This window comes from Periplaneta americana, chromosome 12, assembly GCF_040183065.1.
Source record: "Periplaneta americana isolate PAMFEO1 chromosome 12, P.americana_PAMFEO1_priV1, whole genome shotgun sequence".
Taxonomy (NCBI): Eukaryota; Metazoa; Arthropoda; class Insecta; order Blattodea; family Blattidae; genus Periplaneta; species Periplaneta americana.
The window spans coordinates 91,612,283-91,635,189 of record NC_091128.1 but is presented as its reverse complement, the minus strand read 5'-3'; the positions used below and the strand labels follow the sequence as shown (position 1 = coordinate 91,635,189).

Here is a 22,907-nt window from a genome sequence, read left to right as displayed (position 1 = left end):
TATTAGTGTAACTTGTTTATAATGCAAGCTGTAGGTCTAAGTAATGGAAATCTGTTCATAAATTAATTCTTCCATTGACACATGAATTTACCAGAAAAGTACTATACAGGGTTATTAAAAATACAGTGCGTTCGTTGCTCGGCCGGACTTGACTGGCGCGTCAGCGATAGCTACAGCGCTACTCTGGCGGCAGGCGCGCCAATCTTCATCCAGTCGAAGGCCGCGGAACGGTCCGGCCGAGCTACGAACGCACTGTATTTGTACAAACTTTGAGGGTGTGTTTATCACACCTAAAACACAGGAGGGGGGAGGTAATTTATGACCGGAAATCTCTGGTTGTGAGTTACAATCGAAAGATTACATTCAGCGACAATAAAACATGTCATATTTTACTTCAAGCTGACAGAATGTATTTACAATAGCACATGACGAATATAATATTTCTTTATTTTAATTATTGTTCATTTACTGACAGTTCACAACAAATTTTTTTCCCACCTTTTTCATTTCATGCGTGGACCAGCCGCATCATGGTCATCGTAAATGTACATATATTTGCAAGTAGAATAGTTTGTTGATAACATTAATTCAACGGCGCAATTGATTGGTTCAAGTTGTTTGTCTGTACCTCGAAACCAAACCGTTGAATGTAATATTTCGACAAGTCATGAATTAGACATTTCTGGAATAGTGAGTATGTGATATTTTTTCCTTCTTTAGCCGTGGAGAACTCACCCCCAAAGTTTTCACAGTTATATCTGAATCACCCTTTATGAAGAAATTTTATTCGTGAACTATGTCGGAGACTGAAAGAAAAGTCGAGACTGTAACCCGAAAATGGAAAATATGTGTAGCTTATTCATTTACTTCAGGAGTAGTACCGTATTCTTGATTTGCAGCTCTATATCTAAAGTTAATATTATATACAAATTAACAGGTATATACAAACTAACATGCAATGCCACTTCACTGAAGACTAGTTCGGAAAAGAATAATTAAAATGTGCCTTAATAAATCTCTTGATTACTTATCCGAACTTTTGTTCACTGATTTTAATGTTCTTAAAATTAGACAAATTTATTATGTTGCTTTATTAAACTTCATACAAAAAAATCGCAATAAGTTCAAATTGTATCATAAATATGGAACTAAAAGATCCGATTTTATATGACTGGAGGAACCAAGTGTTCCACAAGCACAGCTCTTAGCCATGGTACCTACTTTGGTCCGAGGTTATAATTGTAATAAAATAGGCCTAATTGAAAAATACCTTAGTTTGCAAAATTTTAGTGCCAGCAAATTAAAAAATTTAGAAATTTAATTTTCAAATAATATATATTTGTATAATAGCCTATGTATTTGTAAGAGTTAAAGTGTTAAAATTGAAATTGTATTGTAAAGTTAATTTATCCTTAAGTATTTTAACCCACTTTCTGTCTAATAATTATGTTTATTCTTGTTAATTATGGATTTAAATAACTCCCTGAGTACGAGTTTTTTTACTCTTTCAGGGAAGAATTCTGTTTATAATTTTGTGCTTGTTATTTTACTAAAAATAAACAATAAACTTGTTCAATAACGCTCATCATTGATTATACAGGGTGATTCACGAGGATTTACCGTCTCTTACGGAGCTTATTTCCGAAGACATTCTGAGCAAGAAAGTCATATAAACATTTGTCCTAATATCAACATTTTCAGAATTACATTAATTTGAAGTTGTTTGTAAAATACCGTTATTCTTGAGTTTTGATGGTAAAAGAATATTACAGATAAAGAATGAACTATTCAGGAGTATCATTTCTTTAATTAACTAATATTCTGAACCTAAAAATGTGTTGTGAATTCCATAGTTGCTTCGTACAGATTTTTTTTTCGATCTTTAACTACAAAATTACATTTTCTTACGCATTTCTTACAACAATTGAAGCGGTGACATCAATAACCATTCAAGTCAATTTACACAAGTTTCGAGAAAAATGCAAAAAACTTTTTTTATTATTTCTTACCTAATTATTATTTTTTGCAGGTAATATTTCTGGTTGTTTTAGAGATCAAGACAAAGTAGTATACCAACTTTTAAAGTTGTAACACTTGTGGAAATATTCAAAATTTAATTTCGAATTTGCAAAAAATGAATGACCACAAGTGGACTTGAACGGTTATTGATTTCACCGCTTCAATTGTTACAAATCACGCCACATACTCTTGTAAATTCTTTAAGACGGTACATTAGGATGCATAATTAAACTGTAAAAAATCAAGTTCGTAAAGTCTTATGATTTGTAACAATTTTTGTAAGAAGTGCGTAAGAATGATGTCATATGTAGTTAAAAATTGAAAAACAAAATCTATACAAAGCAATTAACAACACTAGCCAATTAAAGAAATGATACTTCTGAATATTACATTCTCTATCTGTAATATTCTTTTACCCTTAAAACTCAAGAATAGTGGTATTTTACAAACAACTTCAAATTAGTGTAACTCTGAAAATATTGAGATTAGGACAAATGTTTTTATGACATTTTTTGCTCAGAATGCTTTCGGAAATAAGCTCTGTAAGGGATGGTAAATCCTCGTGAATCACTCTGTATACTAAATGTTAAATGAAGCGTGTCTAAGGATGAAGCATACATTTTAAGGAGAAATATTTTATATTTGGTTTTATTTATTTAATCACGTGATATAACATTCATGAAACATAATAATACATTATTATTATTATTATTATTATTATTATTATTATTATTGTCTCTCTCACAGTCTGCTCATGATATTTTCCACCCGTGACTCCAGACTGATGGTGTGATGTCTTCCGTTGCAGACGGAGAGCGAATGCTCGTGCTCGGAACGCGCGGAAGAAACGGCGCGGCTGACCCTCAACGCTGAAGGCGCTGGTGTAGGGGACGAATGCAGCCCGCCTGACGAGGATGCTATCTCGTACTGCGAGTACCACGACCTGCCCCCGCCCCCGGACGGCGGTTACGGCTGGGTCGTGGTGTTCGCGAGCTTCATGTGCAACATGATCGTCGACGGCATCGCCTACACCTTCGGCGTCTTCCTGGGGGAGTTCGTAAAATTCTTCGGCGAAGGCAAAGGCAAGACAGCATGGGTCGGCAGTCTGTTGTCCGGCATGTACCTCAGTGCAGGTGAGAGGGCTCAAAATTATCTATTTTAATTAATTTATTTATTTATTTATTTACTTACTTTATTCATTCATTCATTCATTCATTCATTCATTCATTCATTCATTCATTCATTCATTCATTCAGTAAAACCTCTGTATTTTGACACCTCTATATGTTAGACACCTCATTATATTGAATATATTTTCTTAAAACCGAACAAATTGCTATGCTTTTACCTGTCCAATATATCCTCTCTGGAAGCTGGACACTCCTTATAGTTCTATCTTAGACTATTCTCTTGTTCTAGTGTGTATTTCTGCTACCTGTTTAGAGCTGAGTTTCATTGAACCCTTATGTTTTACAAGGGCCATTAGCACAGTGGAATGAGGGCTTTTTTTCTTGTGCAGTACAGCAACTGTGGACCTCTCTCTTACTTACATACTTACAAATGGCTTTTAAAGAACCCGAAGGTTCATTGCCGCCCTCACATAAGCCCGCCATCGGTCCCTATCCTGTGCAAGATTAATTCACTCTCTATCATATCCCACCTCCCTGAAATCCATTTGAATATTATCCTCCCATCTACGTCTCGGCATCCCCAAAGGTCTATTTCCCTCCGATGTCCAAACTAACACTATATATGAATGTCTGGATTCGCCCATACGTACTACATGCCCTGCCCATCTCAAACGTCTGGATTTAATGTTCCTAATTATGTCAGGTGAAGAATACAATGCGTGCAATTCTGCGTGTTTTGTAACTATCTCCATTCCCCTGTAACTTCATCCCTCTTAGCCCAAATATTTTCCTAAGAACTTTATTCTCAAACACCCTTAATCTCTGTTCCCCTCTCAAAGTGAGAGTCCAAGTTTCACAACCATACAGAACAACAGGTAATATAACTGTTTTATAAATTCTAACTTTCAGATTTTTTGACAGTAGACTAGATGACAAAAGTTTTTCAACTGAATAATAACAGGCATTTTCCACATTTATTTTGCGTTTAATTTCCTCCCGAATGGCATTTATATTTGTTACTGTTGCTCCAAGATATTTCAATTTTTCCACCTCTTCGAAGGATAAATCTCCAATTTTTATATTTCCATTCGTACAATATTCTGGTCACGAGACATAATCATATACTTTGTCTTTTCGGGAATTACTTCCAAATCTATCGCTTTACTTGCTTCAAGTAAAATTTCCGTGTTTTCCCTAATTTTTGTGAATTTTCTCCTAACATATTCACGTCATCCGCATAGACAAGAAGCTGATGTAACCCGTTGAATTCCAAACCCTGTTATTCTGAACTTTCCTAATGGCATATTCTAGAGTAAAGTTAAAAAGTAAAGGTGATAGTGCATCTCCTTGCTTTAGGCCGCAGTGAATTGGAAAAGCGTCAGACAAATTGGGCTATACGGTCCCTGCTGTACGTTTCACTGAAACACATTTTAATTAATCAAACTAGTTTCTTGGGAATACCAAATTCAATAAGAATATCATACATTATTTTTCATTTTTTTCGTAACAGTAAACTGTATGATGCTAAATTATTTCAGTAGGCCTGCAGTGTATAAATCAGCCTCTGTTGAGGTGTTTACCTATGAGAGTCAGTTTGTGCAGCATGTATAGTGCCTCAATATGAGTACGTGTATGTTGGTGGATTTAACCATTGAAGGGAAGAAAGAAGTTATTGATCGTTAGTGTTACGGCGTTAGTTGTAGGAAAATTGCAGAAGAGTTTGAAATTTCTAAAGCAACATTTTCAAACATAGGTGGTCTCGCGGCTAGAGCGCTGGACTTATAATCCTGTGAACTCGGGTTCGATCCCCGGTGTACCCCCGATTTATAACTTGTGCTGGCAAGCCCATGATCCAGAAAACGCAGGGGTTTTCTCTGGGAGCTCCAGTCCCCCTGTGGTATCCCAACAAATCTCCATAATCATCTCATTGCGGGTGTAGTGTAGACCAGCCTCCTATGGCGCAACCTGGGCAACGACTCTGTCGATAAATTGGTCAACATAACTGGCTTCATATGGATGAATGACGTAAGTCAAGTACCCGCCATTACTAAAAAAAAAGTTTCAAACATTAGCAACAATAGAACCTCAATATCAAATGCATGCGAACAAAATTGCAGTGGAAAAAGAAGAAAAGTTCACAAAACTGTTAATGACGAACCAACTGATAAAGTGTTTGAATAATGTAGTTCCGTAACATTATGAACAGTAATTTACTTTCCATTGCCTGCTACAAAAATTCTACTTCCCTCTGCCTTGGACATCCCGTTAGATTAAACAATATTTTATTGAACCTTACGTATCCAGGTTAAAGAGGTTTCACTGTGTAGTCTTTAACAGAAAACATACTACAGGGTTGTTTGCGATCTCTGATAACGAATTTGAATGACATCATGTGCGTCAGGAGTCACATGACAGCTGAAGTGTGGCGCGAGGTGACAGACCAGTAGTGAGTGATCTCACAGTCAGAGTGCACGGCACTCACAGCAGAAATTCCCAAGGAAATCGAGCCTTTTTGGGAGGGCTACATAACAACCCTTTCCGATGCCTGCAATAAACGAGGTTTCGTTATTTCTAAGAAAGGCATCTTCTGTGTACTTAATAAGATTGGTAAAGCTCGAATGGAATTAATTTGTAACATCTCGTAGGGTGCAGCGACTTGTGAGGGGGGTGGATTTGCTTGCTTTTTCCACTCTGGAATTAATCGCATTCGAGCTTTGCCAGTCTTACTAGATACACACAAGATGTCTTTCTTGGAAATAACGAAACCACGTTTTCTGCAGGCTCCTATGATTTTTACGTAACTGTACTTGGCATCGGAAAGGGTTGTTATGTATCCCTCCCAAAAAGGCTCGATTTTCTTGGGCATTGCTGCTGTGATACACCGTGCACTCTGATTATGAAGTCACTCACTACTCTCGCCGCAATTTATCTGTAGGTGTGGTTCCTGACGCACATGACGTCATTCAAATTCGTTATCAGAGATCGGAAACAATCCTGTATAAGAGCAAAATTTTTTTCTTGAAGTGAAATCGAAATTAAATTCCCACTAAGAATAGCTGGTTACATTCATCTATACAATATACCACATTTTTTTACCATAAAATCAACCGACATTTCAGAAGAACAAAATATTTTAGGCCTAAATCTTAAAGACAAAATGATACAGGGTGATTCTCTGCTATTCAAAAGCAAATAATTTAAGGATCCTTACTCTGGACTATGTGAACGTGGTCTGTTTTCATTAGTAGACTACTCTACGTGAATTGTTTGTAAAAAATAAAAAGCGACAGGGTATTCATCGCATCCCTATAATTGCGTGAAACTTGTGTACTGTTCGTGTTATTGTGAGAATGGTCGGGGTTGTAAGGATGTTTGGGATTTGAAATAAAATTTTGAAATTTCTTTCCATTTCCGTCTTTATACTCCCCGCATCTAAATTTAACAAGAACGAAGTCTTCTCGTCGTTTACTTCACATTGCTTCCTCTTACCACGAAGCCCAATCTCGAGACAACAATGCAATTGACATCGAATCGAAACTATTCACACCTTACTATGACGTCAGTGAGTTCTTTGAAGTTGTAATTTCATTACAATTAGGGCCTATGTCATTACAGAGAATCGGATTCATTTAAAGCGGTCATTCAAAGAAGGGACCAACTCTTCATTTTAAAATTTTACAGGAGGAACAAAAAACTGAATATCTCATAATCAAATACCGACACAAACTTAATTCTTTACCGTCTCATATTTAAAGCATTTCCAAGAAGATAATTCTTTCTGTTATTTCTTGAAAAGTGTTTAATAATTATAATTTGAAAATAATATAATTGGGCCATTCTTCTACAATACTACCCAGGTAGTCTACTATTTAGGAATAAAATTTCTCTTAAATCATTATTATTATTATTATTATTATTATTATTATTATTATTATTATTATTATTAATATAATTTGAACTGAAATCAAATTCTAAACTATTACATACATACATACATACATACATACATACATACATACATACATACATACATACATACATACATACATACATACATACATACATTAAGTAAATTCAAACCGAAGAGATGTCATACTCAGAAAATTGGAACTCCAAACTACAGGGACTTCATTTTATTTTTACTTCAATTTTTATTGTGCCTGAGTTTTTTAATGTACTCCACTCCCACCCCTTCTACTAGTAAACTTCACATGTCCTCCACACACAACCAAGGCCGCATTTGCAATCAAAGTCACCTTACGGTCACAGTAAACAGTACTGAGTGAGTATAGTACGTTCCAAAAATATGTTCGCGTTTTCCAGTGACGAAAGAGCTTTCAATCATATTTTCGCACAGCTATTGTCATCCGTTTGCCCACGTCGCATCCCGGTTTCCCCCATCCGCTTCTGCTCGCCCAGGCTAGTGACTGGGCTGCCTTAGCTCTTTTCTGAAAACATTAATTTCTGTTAGGAATTGGACGTCTACGTAATGTTATACAACTGTTTAAAATAAGTTAAATAAAAGGGCCTCATTAAGTGATTGTCACGTGATTTTCCCCTTTCTACGACCCTGCGACAAAACCACTTGGGCGGACAGTAGATAGCATGTCTGAGTAATTTTATCTTTTCGGATCGGGCAGAAGTGAAGATTGAATTTACAGTACGTAAGGTACTCTTTTATAGAGTAGGCACAGAATTATTTCAACATGAGTTACTAGTACGAGAGACGAAACTGGTAATTGGAATTAGGTACAATAGTCTATAGTGCGATAATATGCACAAAAGAACTGAAGCCTGAATTGAAATGAACGGCCACACATTTCCATATTATGATTATTTTTCAATTTAACTTCATTCTTTATATTGTACGCTAATATTCTGTAGAAATATAATATACACTGCATAATGAATACGTCCGCATCAGTTCGTGAGTAAAAACACGTATTGTTAATACTGTACTGTATTTTCATTAAACAAAAACCTAATGAAAATTATCAAACTCAAAATTTCCTAGTTTACGTAAATGGATGAACTACTTTTCTTCCCTCCTATACCTAGTAGAGTGATTTGTTTGTATTTTACTCCAGTCGCGGAAGGGGGTAGCAAACGGTGCTTCCGGTTCTCAACCATTAATCCAAAGGTATAGCCAAGTTAATATTAGAAATGCCATTAAAAATATAATGATGTTCCTGTATAAAATGTATTATATCATAAACTTACAGAGTACATTAATGAAATAACATTTTCATGAATAGAAGCTGGCAAAGGAAGGGCCGTTCTTCTACATACTGAAATATGATGTTACATTAACCTGCCTATAACAATAATTGGGCCCTTCTTCAACCAATCCAGAAATACATTGTGTTTTCTGCTAGAATTATAATTATGACTGGGTCCTTTTTCTACTGACCAGATGCGTCTTCTAAAGAAGTACAATAAAATGGAAGAAGTTATTTTTGAAAAAAAAAGTGCTAGTTAGGCCATTTTTTAGTAACCGCTTCATTCGGAAATAAATATCACAGTTAAATACTTTCGAATTAAAATGTGTTAAATTGACGATTTATGTCTTTATATTCCCTCCTTAATCACTCCCATCTGTACACGAATAATATCGCTTGCGTAACGTAACGTGCTTGGATGACGTCACCATATTAACAGAAAGTATGACCAGATTTCTCGAACGTAAAGCGCATAAACGCACGTTAAAAGTATTCCGTCGCATTGTGAACAGGGGTTGTTTGTCTACAAACGTACATATTTACTATTGAGCATGCCTCACTGCTGCAGTGTAGAATACACTACGTGCGCGGTTCACTCCCTTGCGGCAAAATGCCATTGAACCGGAAGAACTTTTTGAACATTTCCTTTATAAATTGTGGTGTACTTTTTCATGGTTTGCAAAGCATTTTGCTTGAATCTGTCATTAATTTCCTTTCGTCCTGCTCGCGACGTTTCTCATTTCCTTTCTTTTAAAACAACTCTAGCGTCTTAAATACTGGGAATAGGACACAATACATTTCGTGCTCGAAGTATCACATAGAAATGAATCCCTAGATGCTTTTGTTTCATCAATCATCCTGGAGAATATAGAAAGACAACCTGAATACAGGCCTTAAATTGGAAGCCCAGAGGAATTAATGCTCCTTGGGTAGGTTTAAAGTTTAAAACTACCCAAGACTCTAAGTAATGAAGAGCAGAATCATGACTTGCGCTAAAGGGGCCTGAGTTACGGACACTTACAGACCACCCTTTTTGTAGGTTACGTTAATGATTTGTGTCATTTATCGTTCCCTTTTTATTTATCTATTAATAACATTTCAACTATCTTTATGTCCATTTGTCCGTCCGTCTGTATGCCCTGCTTTTCTTCCATCCATCCATCCAATCAATCTCCCCTGTCTCCTATATATCTAATCAATTCATAGACCTAAAAAAATTAAAGAATTAAAAAATATAAATACTATTGATACTCTATATAAAACTCTAGTTAGGAGTAAGCTAGAGTATGCGTCTGTAATTTGGTCACCTCAGTTCCAGTCCCAGTCCCATCAGATGCAAATAGAAAGGATACAGAAAAGATTTTTACGTTATTTATATTTAAAAAAAACATCACGTGTCGTCTTACAACAAGCAAATTTCATATAATCAGTTACTTTTTGAATTTAATTATAAAACTTTAAAATCTCGACGATTAATAAATAGCCAAATTTTACTCTATAAGACTGTTAATGGTATATTGAATAACTGTGATTTTCTTAAATTCCTTCAGTTCAATGTAAAAAGAACAGAATTACGTCATAGGCAACCTTTTATTATTCCTATTCCTAGAACTGTTTTCTTCAAGAACTCTCCATTGTTTGTTATGTGTAATACTTACAACTCTCTGTCTTTAAACTGTGATTTTCAATTAGATTTCAGTTTAACAGTTGAAAAATTTCATACAATATTAAAAAGAATTGCATTTCCTTAGATATTTAAATTATGAAGAAGTGTATTATAATGTTTTTACTCTAGTTTTTAAATCATTTTGGATCATTATATTGACATTTGGCACTATATTAACTGCAATATTGTATTCTAGCATCTATTACCGTTATGTACGTATTTTCTTTCTTTCGTTTGTGTTGTTTGTTTTGTTTTTTTTTATTATGTATGTTGTGTATGTATCTATGTAAGCCACCTGTAATTAGAAGCCTGATCTGTTTGTGGTGGATTTATATAAATAAATAAATAAATAAATAAATAAATAAATTTTACACATATAAAAATCTTTAGGAACTTTGGAACTCAAGTAGTGTATATTGAAGTGGGGTGTTGAGAAACAAACACGACAGGTTTTGGAAAAAAGCTCACGTCAATACTCGTCAACACAATAATCATATTAATGAAATGACTCTAAAGAGTTGTTAATGATGTTTACTAGAGACTCCACGACAGTTGCATTCAGAATTAGATGGAACACTTGTCGTTGGAGTCTTGTGTGTCACGTTTAGAAGTATTGCTAGTTCTGAAGGAAGAAATTCTGACTCCAAATATACTGAAATCCACCTACATGTTTAAGAATTACTAGCTATAGAGATAAATATACTTTAAAAATACAGTTTTGAAGTTAGAGCAAATACCCCAGAAAACGTTTCACAGAAAAATGTTTGAAGTCGCGATGCTGTAAAAATATATTTTAATGAAATGCACAAAATTTTAAATCCATTAATTTTCTGTATATATTTATTATTTTTCATCTATGTTCTCATGAACTTGTTGCTAATCCATTTATTAATTTGTTCATTCGCTTAGGCATTCTTTTATTTATTCATTCATCCATTCATTCATTCATTCATTCATTCATCAATGTTCTCGTGAATTTATTTGCCACACCAATAAGTAATTTATTTGTTCATTCATTCATTCATTCATTCATTCATTCAAGCATTTTTTTCATAATGTTCATTAATCCACTTATTTATGTATTTTTCTCATGAATTTATTTGCTAATCCATTAATTTATTTGTTCATTCTTTCACTTGTTTATTCATTCGGCCAAGCATTCTTTTATTCATATGTTCATTCACTTATTTGTCTACTTTCTATATTTATTTACTAATCCATTCATTCGTTTATTAATTCACCTATTCATTCGCTCCCTCAAACATTATTTAACTTATATATTCATTTATTCATTTATTTACTTATCTATTTTCTCATGAATTTATTTGCTCATTCTTCGACTTATTTATCCATTCGGCCAAATATTCTTGTATTCGTCTATTTTCGTATGAAATTATTTGCTAATCCATTTACTCATTTGTTTATCCTTTCAGTTACACATTAATTCGGCTAAATATTCTTGTATTCATACGTTCATTCACATACCCGTCCATTTTCTTATGAATTTATTTGCTAATCCATTTACTCATTTGTTTATTCTTTCAGTTACTCATTAATTCCGCCAAATATTCTTGTATTCATACGTTCATTCGCCTATTCATATATTTTCTTATGAATTTGTTTGCTAGTTCATTCGTTCATTTGTTTATACATTCACTTATTCATTTCCACAAGCATTCATTTATTTATGCGTTCATTCACTTATTCGTCTATTTTCTTATTGATTTGCTAATCCATTCATTCATTCGTTTATACATTCACTTATTAATTTCCACAAGCATTAATTTATTCATGCATTCATTCACTTATTCATCTATTTTCTTATGGATTGATTTGCTAATTCATTCATTCATTCATTTGTTTATACATTCACTTATTCGTTTATTTCCCCAAGCATTCAGTTATTCAGATGTTTATTCACTTGTTCATTTATTTTTCCATTATTTTATTTGCTAATTCATTCATTCATTCATTCATTCAAATTATTTATTTTTTCTTTCACTCATTCTCACGAAATTCTCATAATTCTTTCCAGTATTCCTTATATAATCTCAATCTACACTCAAGGGTTGCAGATTCAAACCCGGCTGGGTCGATTGATTTTTCAGGTCGCAAAAATCAGGAGCGCAAATCCTCCGGGAAGGACTTCAAGCCACGTGTTCCATATCAGAGTTTTCCTGCACGTTAAAGATCTTCAAGTCTAAATTAAAGCCTCGGGATTAAATTTCTGGGTGGTACCTATGTTCCGATTCCGGAACTGTGGGTGAAATGAATGATTTCTTATATAAATAATAATAATAGTAATAATAATGGAATGTAGATGACAGAAGACCGAATCTCATTGCAGGGCCCGTGGTGAGCGCACTCACCAACAAGTTTGGCTGCCGCACCGTCTGCATAGCGGGGAGCGTCATCGGTTGCGTCGCTTTCATTCTCAGCACATTCTCGCCCAACGTCAACGTGCTCATGATTACCTACGGCGTCATGGGAGGTAAGTACATGTCTTGCCACACATTATAATAGTGTACTATTGGAGGACTACCAACGCCGCTGTTCTTAATACTACTGTACTTGAATGTAAGAAAGTAATAAAATTGTTTCATGATAAATTATCACATGGAGTTTATAGCTGTATACTTCGTTTTGAAAATTATTAATCATATTTTGTGAAATTTAGTATGTACATCATGCACTACGTGAACAGGAACATACCATATAGGCTATTAGTTACCAGTTTCAACAACCGTTATCAAAGAAGAAATCCGTGTTACATACTTTCTTATTATAATATAGTTTGTGCTTTTCATAGCATTTCAGTTCCAGTTTAACATGTTGTGAATGATATAATTGCTTTTATACAGGGTGATTCACGAGGATTCATCGTCCTTTACGGAGCTTATTTCCGAAGACATTCTGAGCAAAAAAAAAAAATGTCACATAAACATGGGTCCTATTCTCAATATTTAGACAGTTACGTTTCGTTATTGGAACGCATTGCTGTGAACGCGTGATCTTGGTCAGCGTACAGTCAGCAGCCAGCGCGAGCGCTACGGAAATCAAAGATAGCCGTATGCAGCTACGTAGAGCGACGAGTGCCGTTCACAAGCGTGCGGCCAAGTGTACTCAAGCGGACGGCGACATTTTTTAAAATGTGTTGTAAACTTTCCAAGTCTGTAAATTGGGATGCAAAATTAAACTGCAAATAATTAAGTCGGTGGAAGTGGTGTGATTTGTAATAATTGTTATCATAAGTGTGTAACAGTAATGTAATTTTCTAGTTAAAAATGGAAAAAGATGTCTGTACGAAGCAACTAAGGAGTTCACAGCACATTTTTAGCTTCATAATAACCTACTTTCCAATTAAAGAAATGATACTTCTGAATTATTCATTCTCTATTTGTAGGTTATTATTCTTTTACCTTCAAACTAAAGAAAAAAACATATTTTACAAATATCTTTAAATTAGTGTAACTCTGAAAATAATGAGAATAGGAACTATGTTTATATGTCATTTTTGCTCAAAAGTTTTCAGAAATAAGCTTCGTGAAGGACAGAAAATCCTCGAGAATCACTGTATAGACCTACTTATATTCCGCACGGTAAATAGCCAAAAAGTCTTACATAGAATCGCTTTTAAATGTTCAACAAATAATATATCTAAACGAAACGTATACCACTGTGTAGAGAAGGGAGTCCTGTAACGGTAAACATCCACGCAAAACTGAGAGAACTCTCGACGTCTGCGAGACGGGTGGGCAAAACCTGCCTCGAAAAGTGCGTTCCGGTAGATATTTTATGCTTAGACTATAACTCCGTAAGACCTCAGCCGATCCGGACTTTTGAGGTGTCCATCGATCGAGCGCGACGAGGTCGACCAAATAAAGGAGAAAAAAGTTATCCGGGATAAATTGGAATCTCAGTAGCCTTGATAATTTAATTAATGCTTTGAAATTCGGACGTTGAGAGAATGAAAAAGTGATGACGAGCACAACAGGAGAAGAGGATATCCAATTACGAATCAAACAAGCCCAAGACCACCGCTACGGAGCACAAGAGACGGCAGAAAGAGAGCTCAAGAGAGCGGCGGTGCACGCGAACTCCGTGGACTCTGTGACTGTAGAACGGCGAGACGTGTAACCACAGCAGCGAATCCTGATACTGTACAACACCAGACGGGGTAAGATGGTCACTAGGTTAATTTCGCCCTCGTTGATAAGCATAGTTCTACGTCCATTAACTCTCCTGCTCACGCCATTATTGTTGTTGTTTTGGTTATGTTCAAAGATATACATAAATTTTAATTCTCTTTAAACTCGATCACGTTTTCGGCCTGGGTTACTCATTTTAAGTTAACAGCAATGTTCTTGCTACACTTTTACAAGCAGAACAACTCAGCACACTCAATAAAATGACTTTTTTTTTCTTAGCATAGCAAGTTACTACTGGATGTTAACTCAAAAATTACATAAAACAAATTAAAAAAAAAACAGCAGTTTGAATTTAAAGTCGTCCTCGGTAGCGTACTTGGTATAGCGCTGGCTTTTTGTGCTCGAGCTTGCGGGTTCGATCCCGGCCCAGGTCGATGGCATTATTTAAGTGTGTTTAAATGCGACAGGCTCATGTCAGTAGATTTACTGGCATGTAAAAGAACTCCTGCTGAACAAAATTCCTGCACACCGGCGACGCTGATATAATCTCTGCAGTTTCGAACATCGTTAAATAAACCATATATATATATATATATATTAATTTAGAAGTATTAGGAAACTATAAGAAAGTAAACTGATTTTAATTATTTATCCAATGAGTATGCTATTGTTAACATATAGGATAAGTTATATCTGTAAATTATTATTTCCAAAATTAATAATAAACATAACTTAAAAGTAAGTAATTCATTGACTTTTATCATAAAATAATTTGATTTAAATCAGTGATTTATATAATTAAAACCAAGTGATTAAAATCATGATTTAAACCTTGATTTAAGTCACTATAGTTTAAATCATTCCACCCTGCCTTATATGCGATGATTGTCTAAGTCCGACAGGTGACTTGAGTGGCATTCGTGAATCAGATGCTGACAGGCGGGCCATCCTGCTTCAGTCCTTGATAAAGCCAGGTCCGTACGCATACGAGTAGCCTCATAAGCTCCTGGGCCACAGACCCCCAGCCTATTTTTACTATTGCGAATGATAAATGAAATGAGTGGAAGGTGGAGAGTGTTGGTGGAATGATAGAGGAAAACGGGACTACTCGGAAAAAACCTTCTGCAACGTCTGCTTTGTCCACTACAGATTCCATCTCGACCAGGTCGTGAATTGAACCCAGTCCGCTTGGGTGGAAGACCAGCACTTGAGCTAGAGATGCGGCCATTTGGCTCAGTAAAAAGACTGAATTGTTGCCATATTATGTGAAACATACGAGAAAGTATGAGTGATTTTTCTGGCATAGATTTTTTTTTTAATCGGTAGTTGTAATGTACACTAGCGTTCAAAGATATCTGACCCCTACTAATCGACAGTGATCGATAAGTTGTTCGTGTAAGTGTGGCTTCTTTAGTTATTATTTCCATGGATAGATGGCGAAGATAACTGTCAAAATCGCCAATAGTACTTGAATATATCCGCATTATAAAATTCAAAATGATTGTAAAAAACATTAAATTTAGCGGGAAACCGCTGAGAATAATTTATACTACTCAATTTAAATCATCATTTTCCTAAATAATTTTGTACCCGTCAATAATAATAATAATAATAATAATAATAATAATAATAATAATAATAATAATAATAACAATAATAATAATAGAGTCACCTATTAAGAACTAGTGTAACTATTTCAAAATTTTGTCAGTTTTCATTATCTTTGGTTGTGACTTAGAAAGTTCGCTTACATGATCAAAAAATTTTGTTGTAAGTGAGATATCTTTGAACGTCGGTGTATTTGTGTAGTGTAACATGTCTTAAATATGTTGATAAAACAGAACACATGGTGTAACCACAGTCCAATATATCGCCGTTGTTCCTGCAATAACTCCTATGTGACATATTTATTGATTTTCAGATTTTTGTTCTATTAAATAACTTAGATAGTGATACAGCAAATAATAAAATTTTCTATATGTAATTATATTTCTTTGTTTCGAAAATGTAAGAATTCACAGTCTCCTATGTACGGCTGCCATAGGATGAATAAATGTGTTTTTTCTTCCTACTGAAAATTTTTATATTTTGCACATATGAGTTATTGCAGGAACAACGACGATGTACAGTCACGAAGCTCAATACGTAGGGAATATGCATCCATATATAGTTGCTAACCACTAGGATCGCTACTATCGCCTCATCATATACAATGTGAAACAGTACGGCACAGTCTATTGTTCCTAGTACCCTCATAAACTCAAGTTTCGTGATTATGTGTATATATATATATATATATATATATATATATATATACTGGACTGTGGTGTAAGCTTTAACTGTTCGAACCTGTATTTCCTAGTGTTGAATAACATCTCCGGTATATGCCACATGGAAGACGATCTTTGGGACGCCCCCTGAAAAGACGGACGGAGACCGTAACCGGCCACTAGGCCTAATACCTGCAAGTACGACGACGACGACGACGACGATGATGATGATGATGATGAATAACATCAGTCTAAGAGCCGAAGCTTTCCCTTAACATGACACGACTACTGCAATACGTTTAACCGACTATAAATTGACAGTTTTAGTGTTCATATTGGTACCGCAGATCATGCGAGATGGTTGATGAGAGCATTGAATCGATAGCGTTAACAAGGCCCCCATTTCGCCCAAAACCCCCGAGAGAGTGTCGCTGCAGTCGCTGTGGCGAGATGTGAATTATGTGCGGGTTTACTATGGAAAGAGGTCACTCTGATGCTGCAAACCATTCCCATAAAACACTCAGACTAGGATGGTTTGCCATGTCGTCACCAATATCATCGATTACGAGAAAGCATTCGATAATATTATTGTTATGGCAAATATTATCGAAGGAATATACATACCATTAATACTCGTACAAATAAGTAAGTAGTTTTTAATTAGTATAGTGAAAACATTGTATTTCGTCCTCCGCTGTGGCTAAAATTCAGCTGATTCTGGTTCGATGCCGGACAGCAAAGGAAGACCCAAGTCCCATAGAAACTGTTTGTGTTTCCCTTATCTCCTGCTTGTGGTCTGTTGACTAAACCTATAACCTTGCGTCAAGATAACACATGAGTTCCGCTACTTGTGAATATGTAGTGTTGATTAATATCCTGAACATACAGTAACAATTATTGTCATAATAATAATTGTAATAATAATAATAATAATAATAATAATAATAATAATAATAATAATACCAAACTACACCATTTTTTAGAATGCTACATGCAGGGAGAGGAACTTAAAAATTACCACCTTAAATATCTCGTATTACGACCACCACGGTGGTCTGGTGGCTAGACCGCTGAACTTATAATCGTGTGCACCCGGGTTCGATTCCCAGCGTACCCCTGATTTATAAACTGTGTTGGATGAGCCCGTGATCCAGGTAACATAGGAGGTTTCTCTGGACCTGCAGTCCCCTGTGCTATCCCAAAAAATCTCTATCATCATCTGATCTCATTACGGGTGTAGCGTACATCAGTCTCCTATGGCGTATCTTGGGCAAAGACTGTATCAATATTTATTGGTCTACACTCTACACAACTGGCTGCATATGGGTAAATGACTTAAAGTCAAGTACCCGCTATCAGTGTAAAAACAAATATGTATCTCATATTACCATTACTGATATCGACGAATTCTTTTCGCTGGATTGAAGGCACATAAGAGCTCACAAATCTGGCCTATAGAGAATGAATATTAATAAAAAAAAAGTTTTTCTCGGCACAAATTATATTTTTTAAGTGTAACAGAAATTAAACTAAATATAATTAGAATAAAAATGGCGTTTACCACGTGTTTCTAACGCAGAATGTTAACGAAAATAGCAGGGGCGAATGCTGATCACGAAAGTTAGGCTTGCTCTTTTATTGATGGGGGAAGATGGGAGGATATAATTCATCTGGTTTGCTGACTTTTCGTGTCTTGTAATAGACAATGTTAAAGTATTTAAATTGTCAAAGCCACTTTTACACCATACACCGTTATCTGTAGAAAATAACAAACACGGCCAACAAAACAGCTTATTCAGTTTTTTCGATCCTGCCAACCAATGCGTATTGTTGTATTGAGATGTACTGAACGAGCGCACATATTCTCTATTTTTCTCCTTATGCTGTTTTTTTTTTTAAAATCTGGGAGCTCTGGACATGGTCTGCCGTTCTTTATAATGTCGGTCTTCTCTTGAATAGTCCTCCGGGAAAATGTATTTGATAATAAAGTTTCAATAACACACATTTCCGAACTCATTGCAACACTTCAAATTAACGTTTAAGAACTAATAATACATGCAGCAGCTAACATATGCATTTCACTCATAAAATTACATTACACTCGCAAATTACAGCACATTCACTGGTAAAAACTGCTGCCAATCAGTGTTGCCAACTCGATTCTTAAACATCCGCTGTGAAGCCTTGCAGAAACCGCTAAATTGCTATATTGTCAATGTAAAATTATATTATTTTGCCGCTGTAAGTGCTAAAAATACCCGCAAAATCCCTAGATCAGCAATACAAGTTTCATAAATTTTACCCGCTAAACTAACGCCGAAAAACGCTAGATCTAGCGGGAAAACCGCTGAATTGGCGGCAACACTGCTGCTATCTGTGTAACGTTAAATATAGTCGTCGGTGTAGCTCTCGGACCAGAGCTTCATTCAGCATATAACAGATGCATGTGCGACTGGGACGGATTAGGAGGAAGGCACTTGCGCGCGCATCACATTCTCGCTGTAGCTCCGAGAAACGAGCAAGCGTTGCGATCTTGCTGTGCGCAACCTGCGGATGGTATTATGCCTAGACATTATTACAAAAATCAAAAGAAATTTTAATGTACGTAATCCCATTTTGAGAAATACACATTCTACGAAAATAATGGGCTTGCGCAGCAAGCATAGCATGCCCGGAGAAATCGCCCCTGGAAAATAGTTATTAAACTTTTACCCTTAAGATAAAATGCTTCTACGATACAAGAAAAACTATAACAGAAAGTGGTGATGTTATTTCACTGAAATAACGATATTGAGGCTCGTTTGACAGTTAAATATCAGAAACCACATATTTTGATATGTATTTACTGAAGGGTCACTGCGCCTAAAATGTAACGTACTGCACTTTACGTGAAATTATTCGGAGTCGTGATTTCACTGTCAATTTTTCCCCAACTAAGTCGAATGTCAGGTAATGCCGTGGCGAAATTCTTGGTCTCATCTCGCCAAATATAATTTTGATGTCACCAATTCCACGGACGCTTGTTTACAGCGTCTTTAAATACCAAATTAAATTTAAAAATCTATGATCTAACGGAATTCTAGCCCACGTAGCTTTAATGGTGCGCTTTAACTGTTGAGTATAGGCCTACTACATCTGATATGAGATGTCCGTCATGCAGACGTAAATAAAAATCGCACACGCAATTTGTAGCTATATCCGATTACAGAAATCATTTATTTCCGTGTGGTCGCATTAATATTGACCAGTTTATGTGTATCACTTTCAGACTAGACTGCTTTCAGTTTAGTATTAATACGGTAGTTCATGACAAGTACCTATATTCATACTCCAGTTTTCAACTTGCATGAGCGTGTTTAAGTATCGACACGATCTTTCATTGAGTCTTGAAGTTTACACAAAATGGTGGTGCGCGGCAGTTACGACTTTTCGCGGAGGATTTGCAAACAAAAGTTTTTTTAAATCTCATCTGAAATATACGAAAACTGCATTGGCTACCAAAATTGGGAATAATTTAGCTCATTAATTGGTGCTATAGTGTAAGGCTTGTAATACAGTACAACCTGAGTATCTCAAAAGACTTTCACAACAGAAATTAAAAAAAAAATCAGGGTTGATCAGCCCGGATTTGAAGCCGGGTCCTCTGGCTTATAAGCTCAGCGCGCTAGCACGGAACCACTGTGATCATTTGAATGATGAGTATAGGAATATTTCACAGTGACTAACGTAACAATCGTATGTAAATTGTGAATAATAATAATAATAATAATAATAATAATAGTTTCATCTTCCCTGACAGAGTTAAGGCCATCAGGCCTTCTCTTCCACTCAACCATGATCAAATCACATACAGAAAAATACATACCGGTATACAAATATTAACTTTAATAATAATAATAATAATAATAATAATAATAATAATAATAATAATAATAATAGAGATTGAATACATATACACAATGACTATTAACTTTAAAGTAATAATAATAATAATAATAATAATAATAATAATAATAAATAAATATAATAAAAAAGAGACTGAATACATAATCACAAACAGGAAAATACATTCTAGTATACAAGTATTAGCTAACTTAAAAAAAAAAGAATTAATACATATGAATATAATCTCACAACTAAAGGAATAGTACATGAAACATAATAAATGCTGGTATTTTTATATTACCGGTAGTACCATATTGTTTAGTACATTAGTTTAGTCGTAGTTCCAGTGCAGTGAGTGAGTTGACAGAGAAATGAGTGTAATGTTGAAAGGTACTTGTGCAGATATGAACATATCATACTCGTGGGTTTTAGTTCGATCTTAGTTTTAAGATACAAATTAGATTTATTTCAAATGTTATTTTAAGTGATCGTTTCATTTAATTTAGGATATTCCCTGTTATTATTATTATTATTATTATTATTATTATTATTTATTGTTAGTATTAATTATTAGTATTATTATTAATTGTATTTTTAATTAATCAGTTTATTATTGTCATTATTGAGTGTAATTAGTTACCACTGCCGCCGGGTATATACCCATTGCAGTGTGAATAAATACATACATACATAAAGCTCTATTGATGGAATTAAAAAGAACGTTTTAAATGTAAACTCTATTTATACAATACTCATTTTAGGTAGTGTGACAAACGTAACATTTCTATTACCCTCTGAAAATAGAGACATAAACTAAACAATTTTTCTGTGATTTGGTTGTTTACAAAATGAAACTATAAATTGCATGATTAATAATGTGTTTTGGATAAGCTTCGTTGAAAATTTCATATTTCAATTATGAATAGATCACCTAATATATATATATATATATATATATATATATATATCAATACATGTGTGTGATTAACGTAACGTGACTAACGTAACAGAAAGTAACATGCACAAAAGTAACTTAATACGCATTTACCGGACAAGTTTTACTACTGAATAGCATTACATATTCCATCTAAGGTTTCATATCTGCAAGTTTTTGCAATGAATACTTAATCAATTAATAGATAATACTTAATATCCATACGGAAACAGACACTCCTACGTCCAGAATCTTTCACATCTGTTGCAACTGCCTCATCTCCTGTATTCCTGTAGAGGTTAATGTAAAGATGTCATACTTTCACTACACTGTGGCATGTCTTTATTCGGTGTATGGTCCACACCTGTGGAGTAACGGTTAGAGCGTCTGGCCGCGAAACCAGGTGGCCCGGGTTCGAATCCCAGTCGGGGAAAGTTACCTGATTGAGCAAATGCTGGATAACTATCGGTATTGGACCCCGGACTCATTTTATCGGCATTATCACCATTTCATTCAGGCGCTAAATAACCTGAGATGTTGATACAGCGTCGTAAAATAATCTACCAAAAAGAATAATTCCATGTGTGGACTTAACTTGAGCAAACATATTTTCAAGTTCATTCTCATCATCTTCCATATTAGATAGGAGTATACACAAGCAGTTAACTTTTATGTTAAAAGTAGTGGCTTTTTTCTTAAAAGGTCTTGGTGTTGCTAATGACAATCTTTTCATTTCTGAGAACTTACTGCCAAATATAACGTTTCTGCGTAGCACCAACACCGTCATGGGAACCCTTTCCGTGTGTAGGACTCGAAGAAGTTACAGGAAAGTATTTTTGATCTGATGAGAGTGTTGTCATTGACTAGCGATTTTTAAAATGAGCTAAAGCACCATCAGACCACAAGATTGCTTTCTGAACAGGACTATGCCTTTTGTTGAAATCATCCACAATGTGGCGGTTAAATATATTTACTTCACTTACTTTACTTCACAGGGTGTTTCTTTTACGCGGTATTATCAAATTAATGAAGTTCTAGTAACATATTTTATTATTAATAATGTTCAGTTGATGGGACTAGCACTTCAATTTTTTATATTTGTGTGCACTTTATCGTGAAATGTTCCTATAATTTGCAACATTATAAAAAAAAACTGAATTTTTGCTAAGGCATATAATGAGAGGTATGTGTCATTTTTGTAGCACTATTTTTTATGTTGTTATGTAATTTATTCCACAAATGTGTCGTAATTGGTGGTTTTACTCAAGTTAATTGACAGTATTAATGTCCTTCGGTATGATCGGGCTGTTGACATGCCGCTCAGAGGCAGTCATTCCATCATGCAGCTCTAGTGAATTAAATCAAGCTACGACGACGCGTTTGTATGCAGCTAACATAACGACGGCGCAGACTGGGGCACAATAATTGCAACAATAAATGTAACACGAGAGATGCAGGACGCGAGTGAATACATAGCTTCTCACATGCGATACGTTGCTGTTCACTTATGAACAGGCAGCGCATTTTCGTTCATAAAGAAGTTAAGGAAGTTATCGGTTAGTACATCCTAGAGGTTCAGTGTTTCTAAATGCTTACGTCAGGACGCTATGAAATGTATGGTTCTGTACATAATAAT

At 35.1% G+C, this 22,907-nt stretch overlaps 1 protein-coding gene across 4 annotated transcripts in view; it reads left to right on the top strand.

Annotated features, from left to right (window-relative positions):
• LOC138710684 (monocarboxylate transporter 14) overlaps positions 1-22,907 on the top strand; it is a 594,707-nt gene that overhangs the window by 462,437 nt on the left and 109,363 nt on the right. For all 4 annotated transcript variants that reach the window (XM_069841745.1, XM_069841747.1, XM_069841748.1 and 1 more), the window contains exons 2-3: positions 2,828-3,152; positions 12,382-12,525. In XM_069841745.1, coding sequence (XP_069697846.1) covers positions 2,828-3,152; positions 12,382-12,525 — 469 coding nt within the window. The remainder of the gene's footprint in view (positions 1-2,827; positions 3,153-12,381; positions 12,526-22,907) is intronic.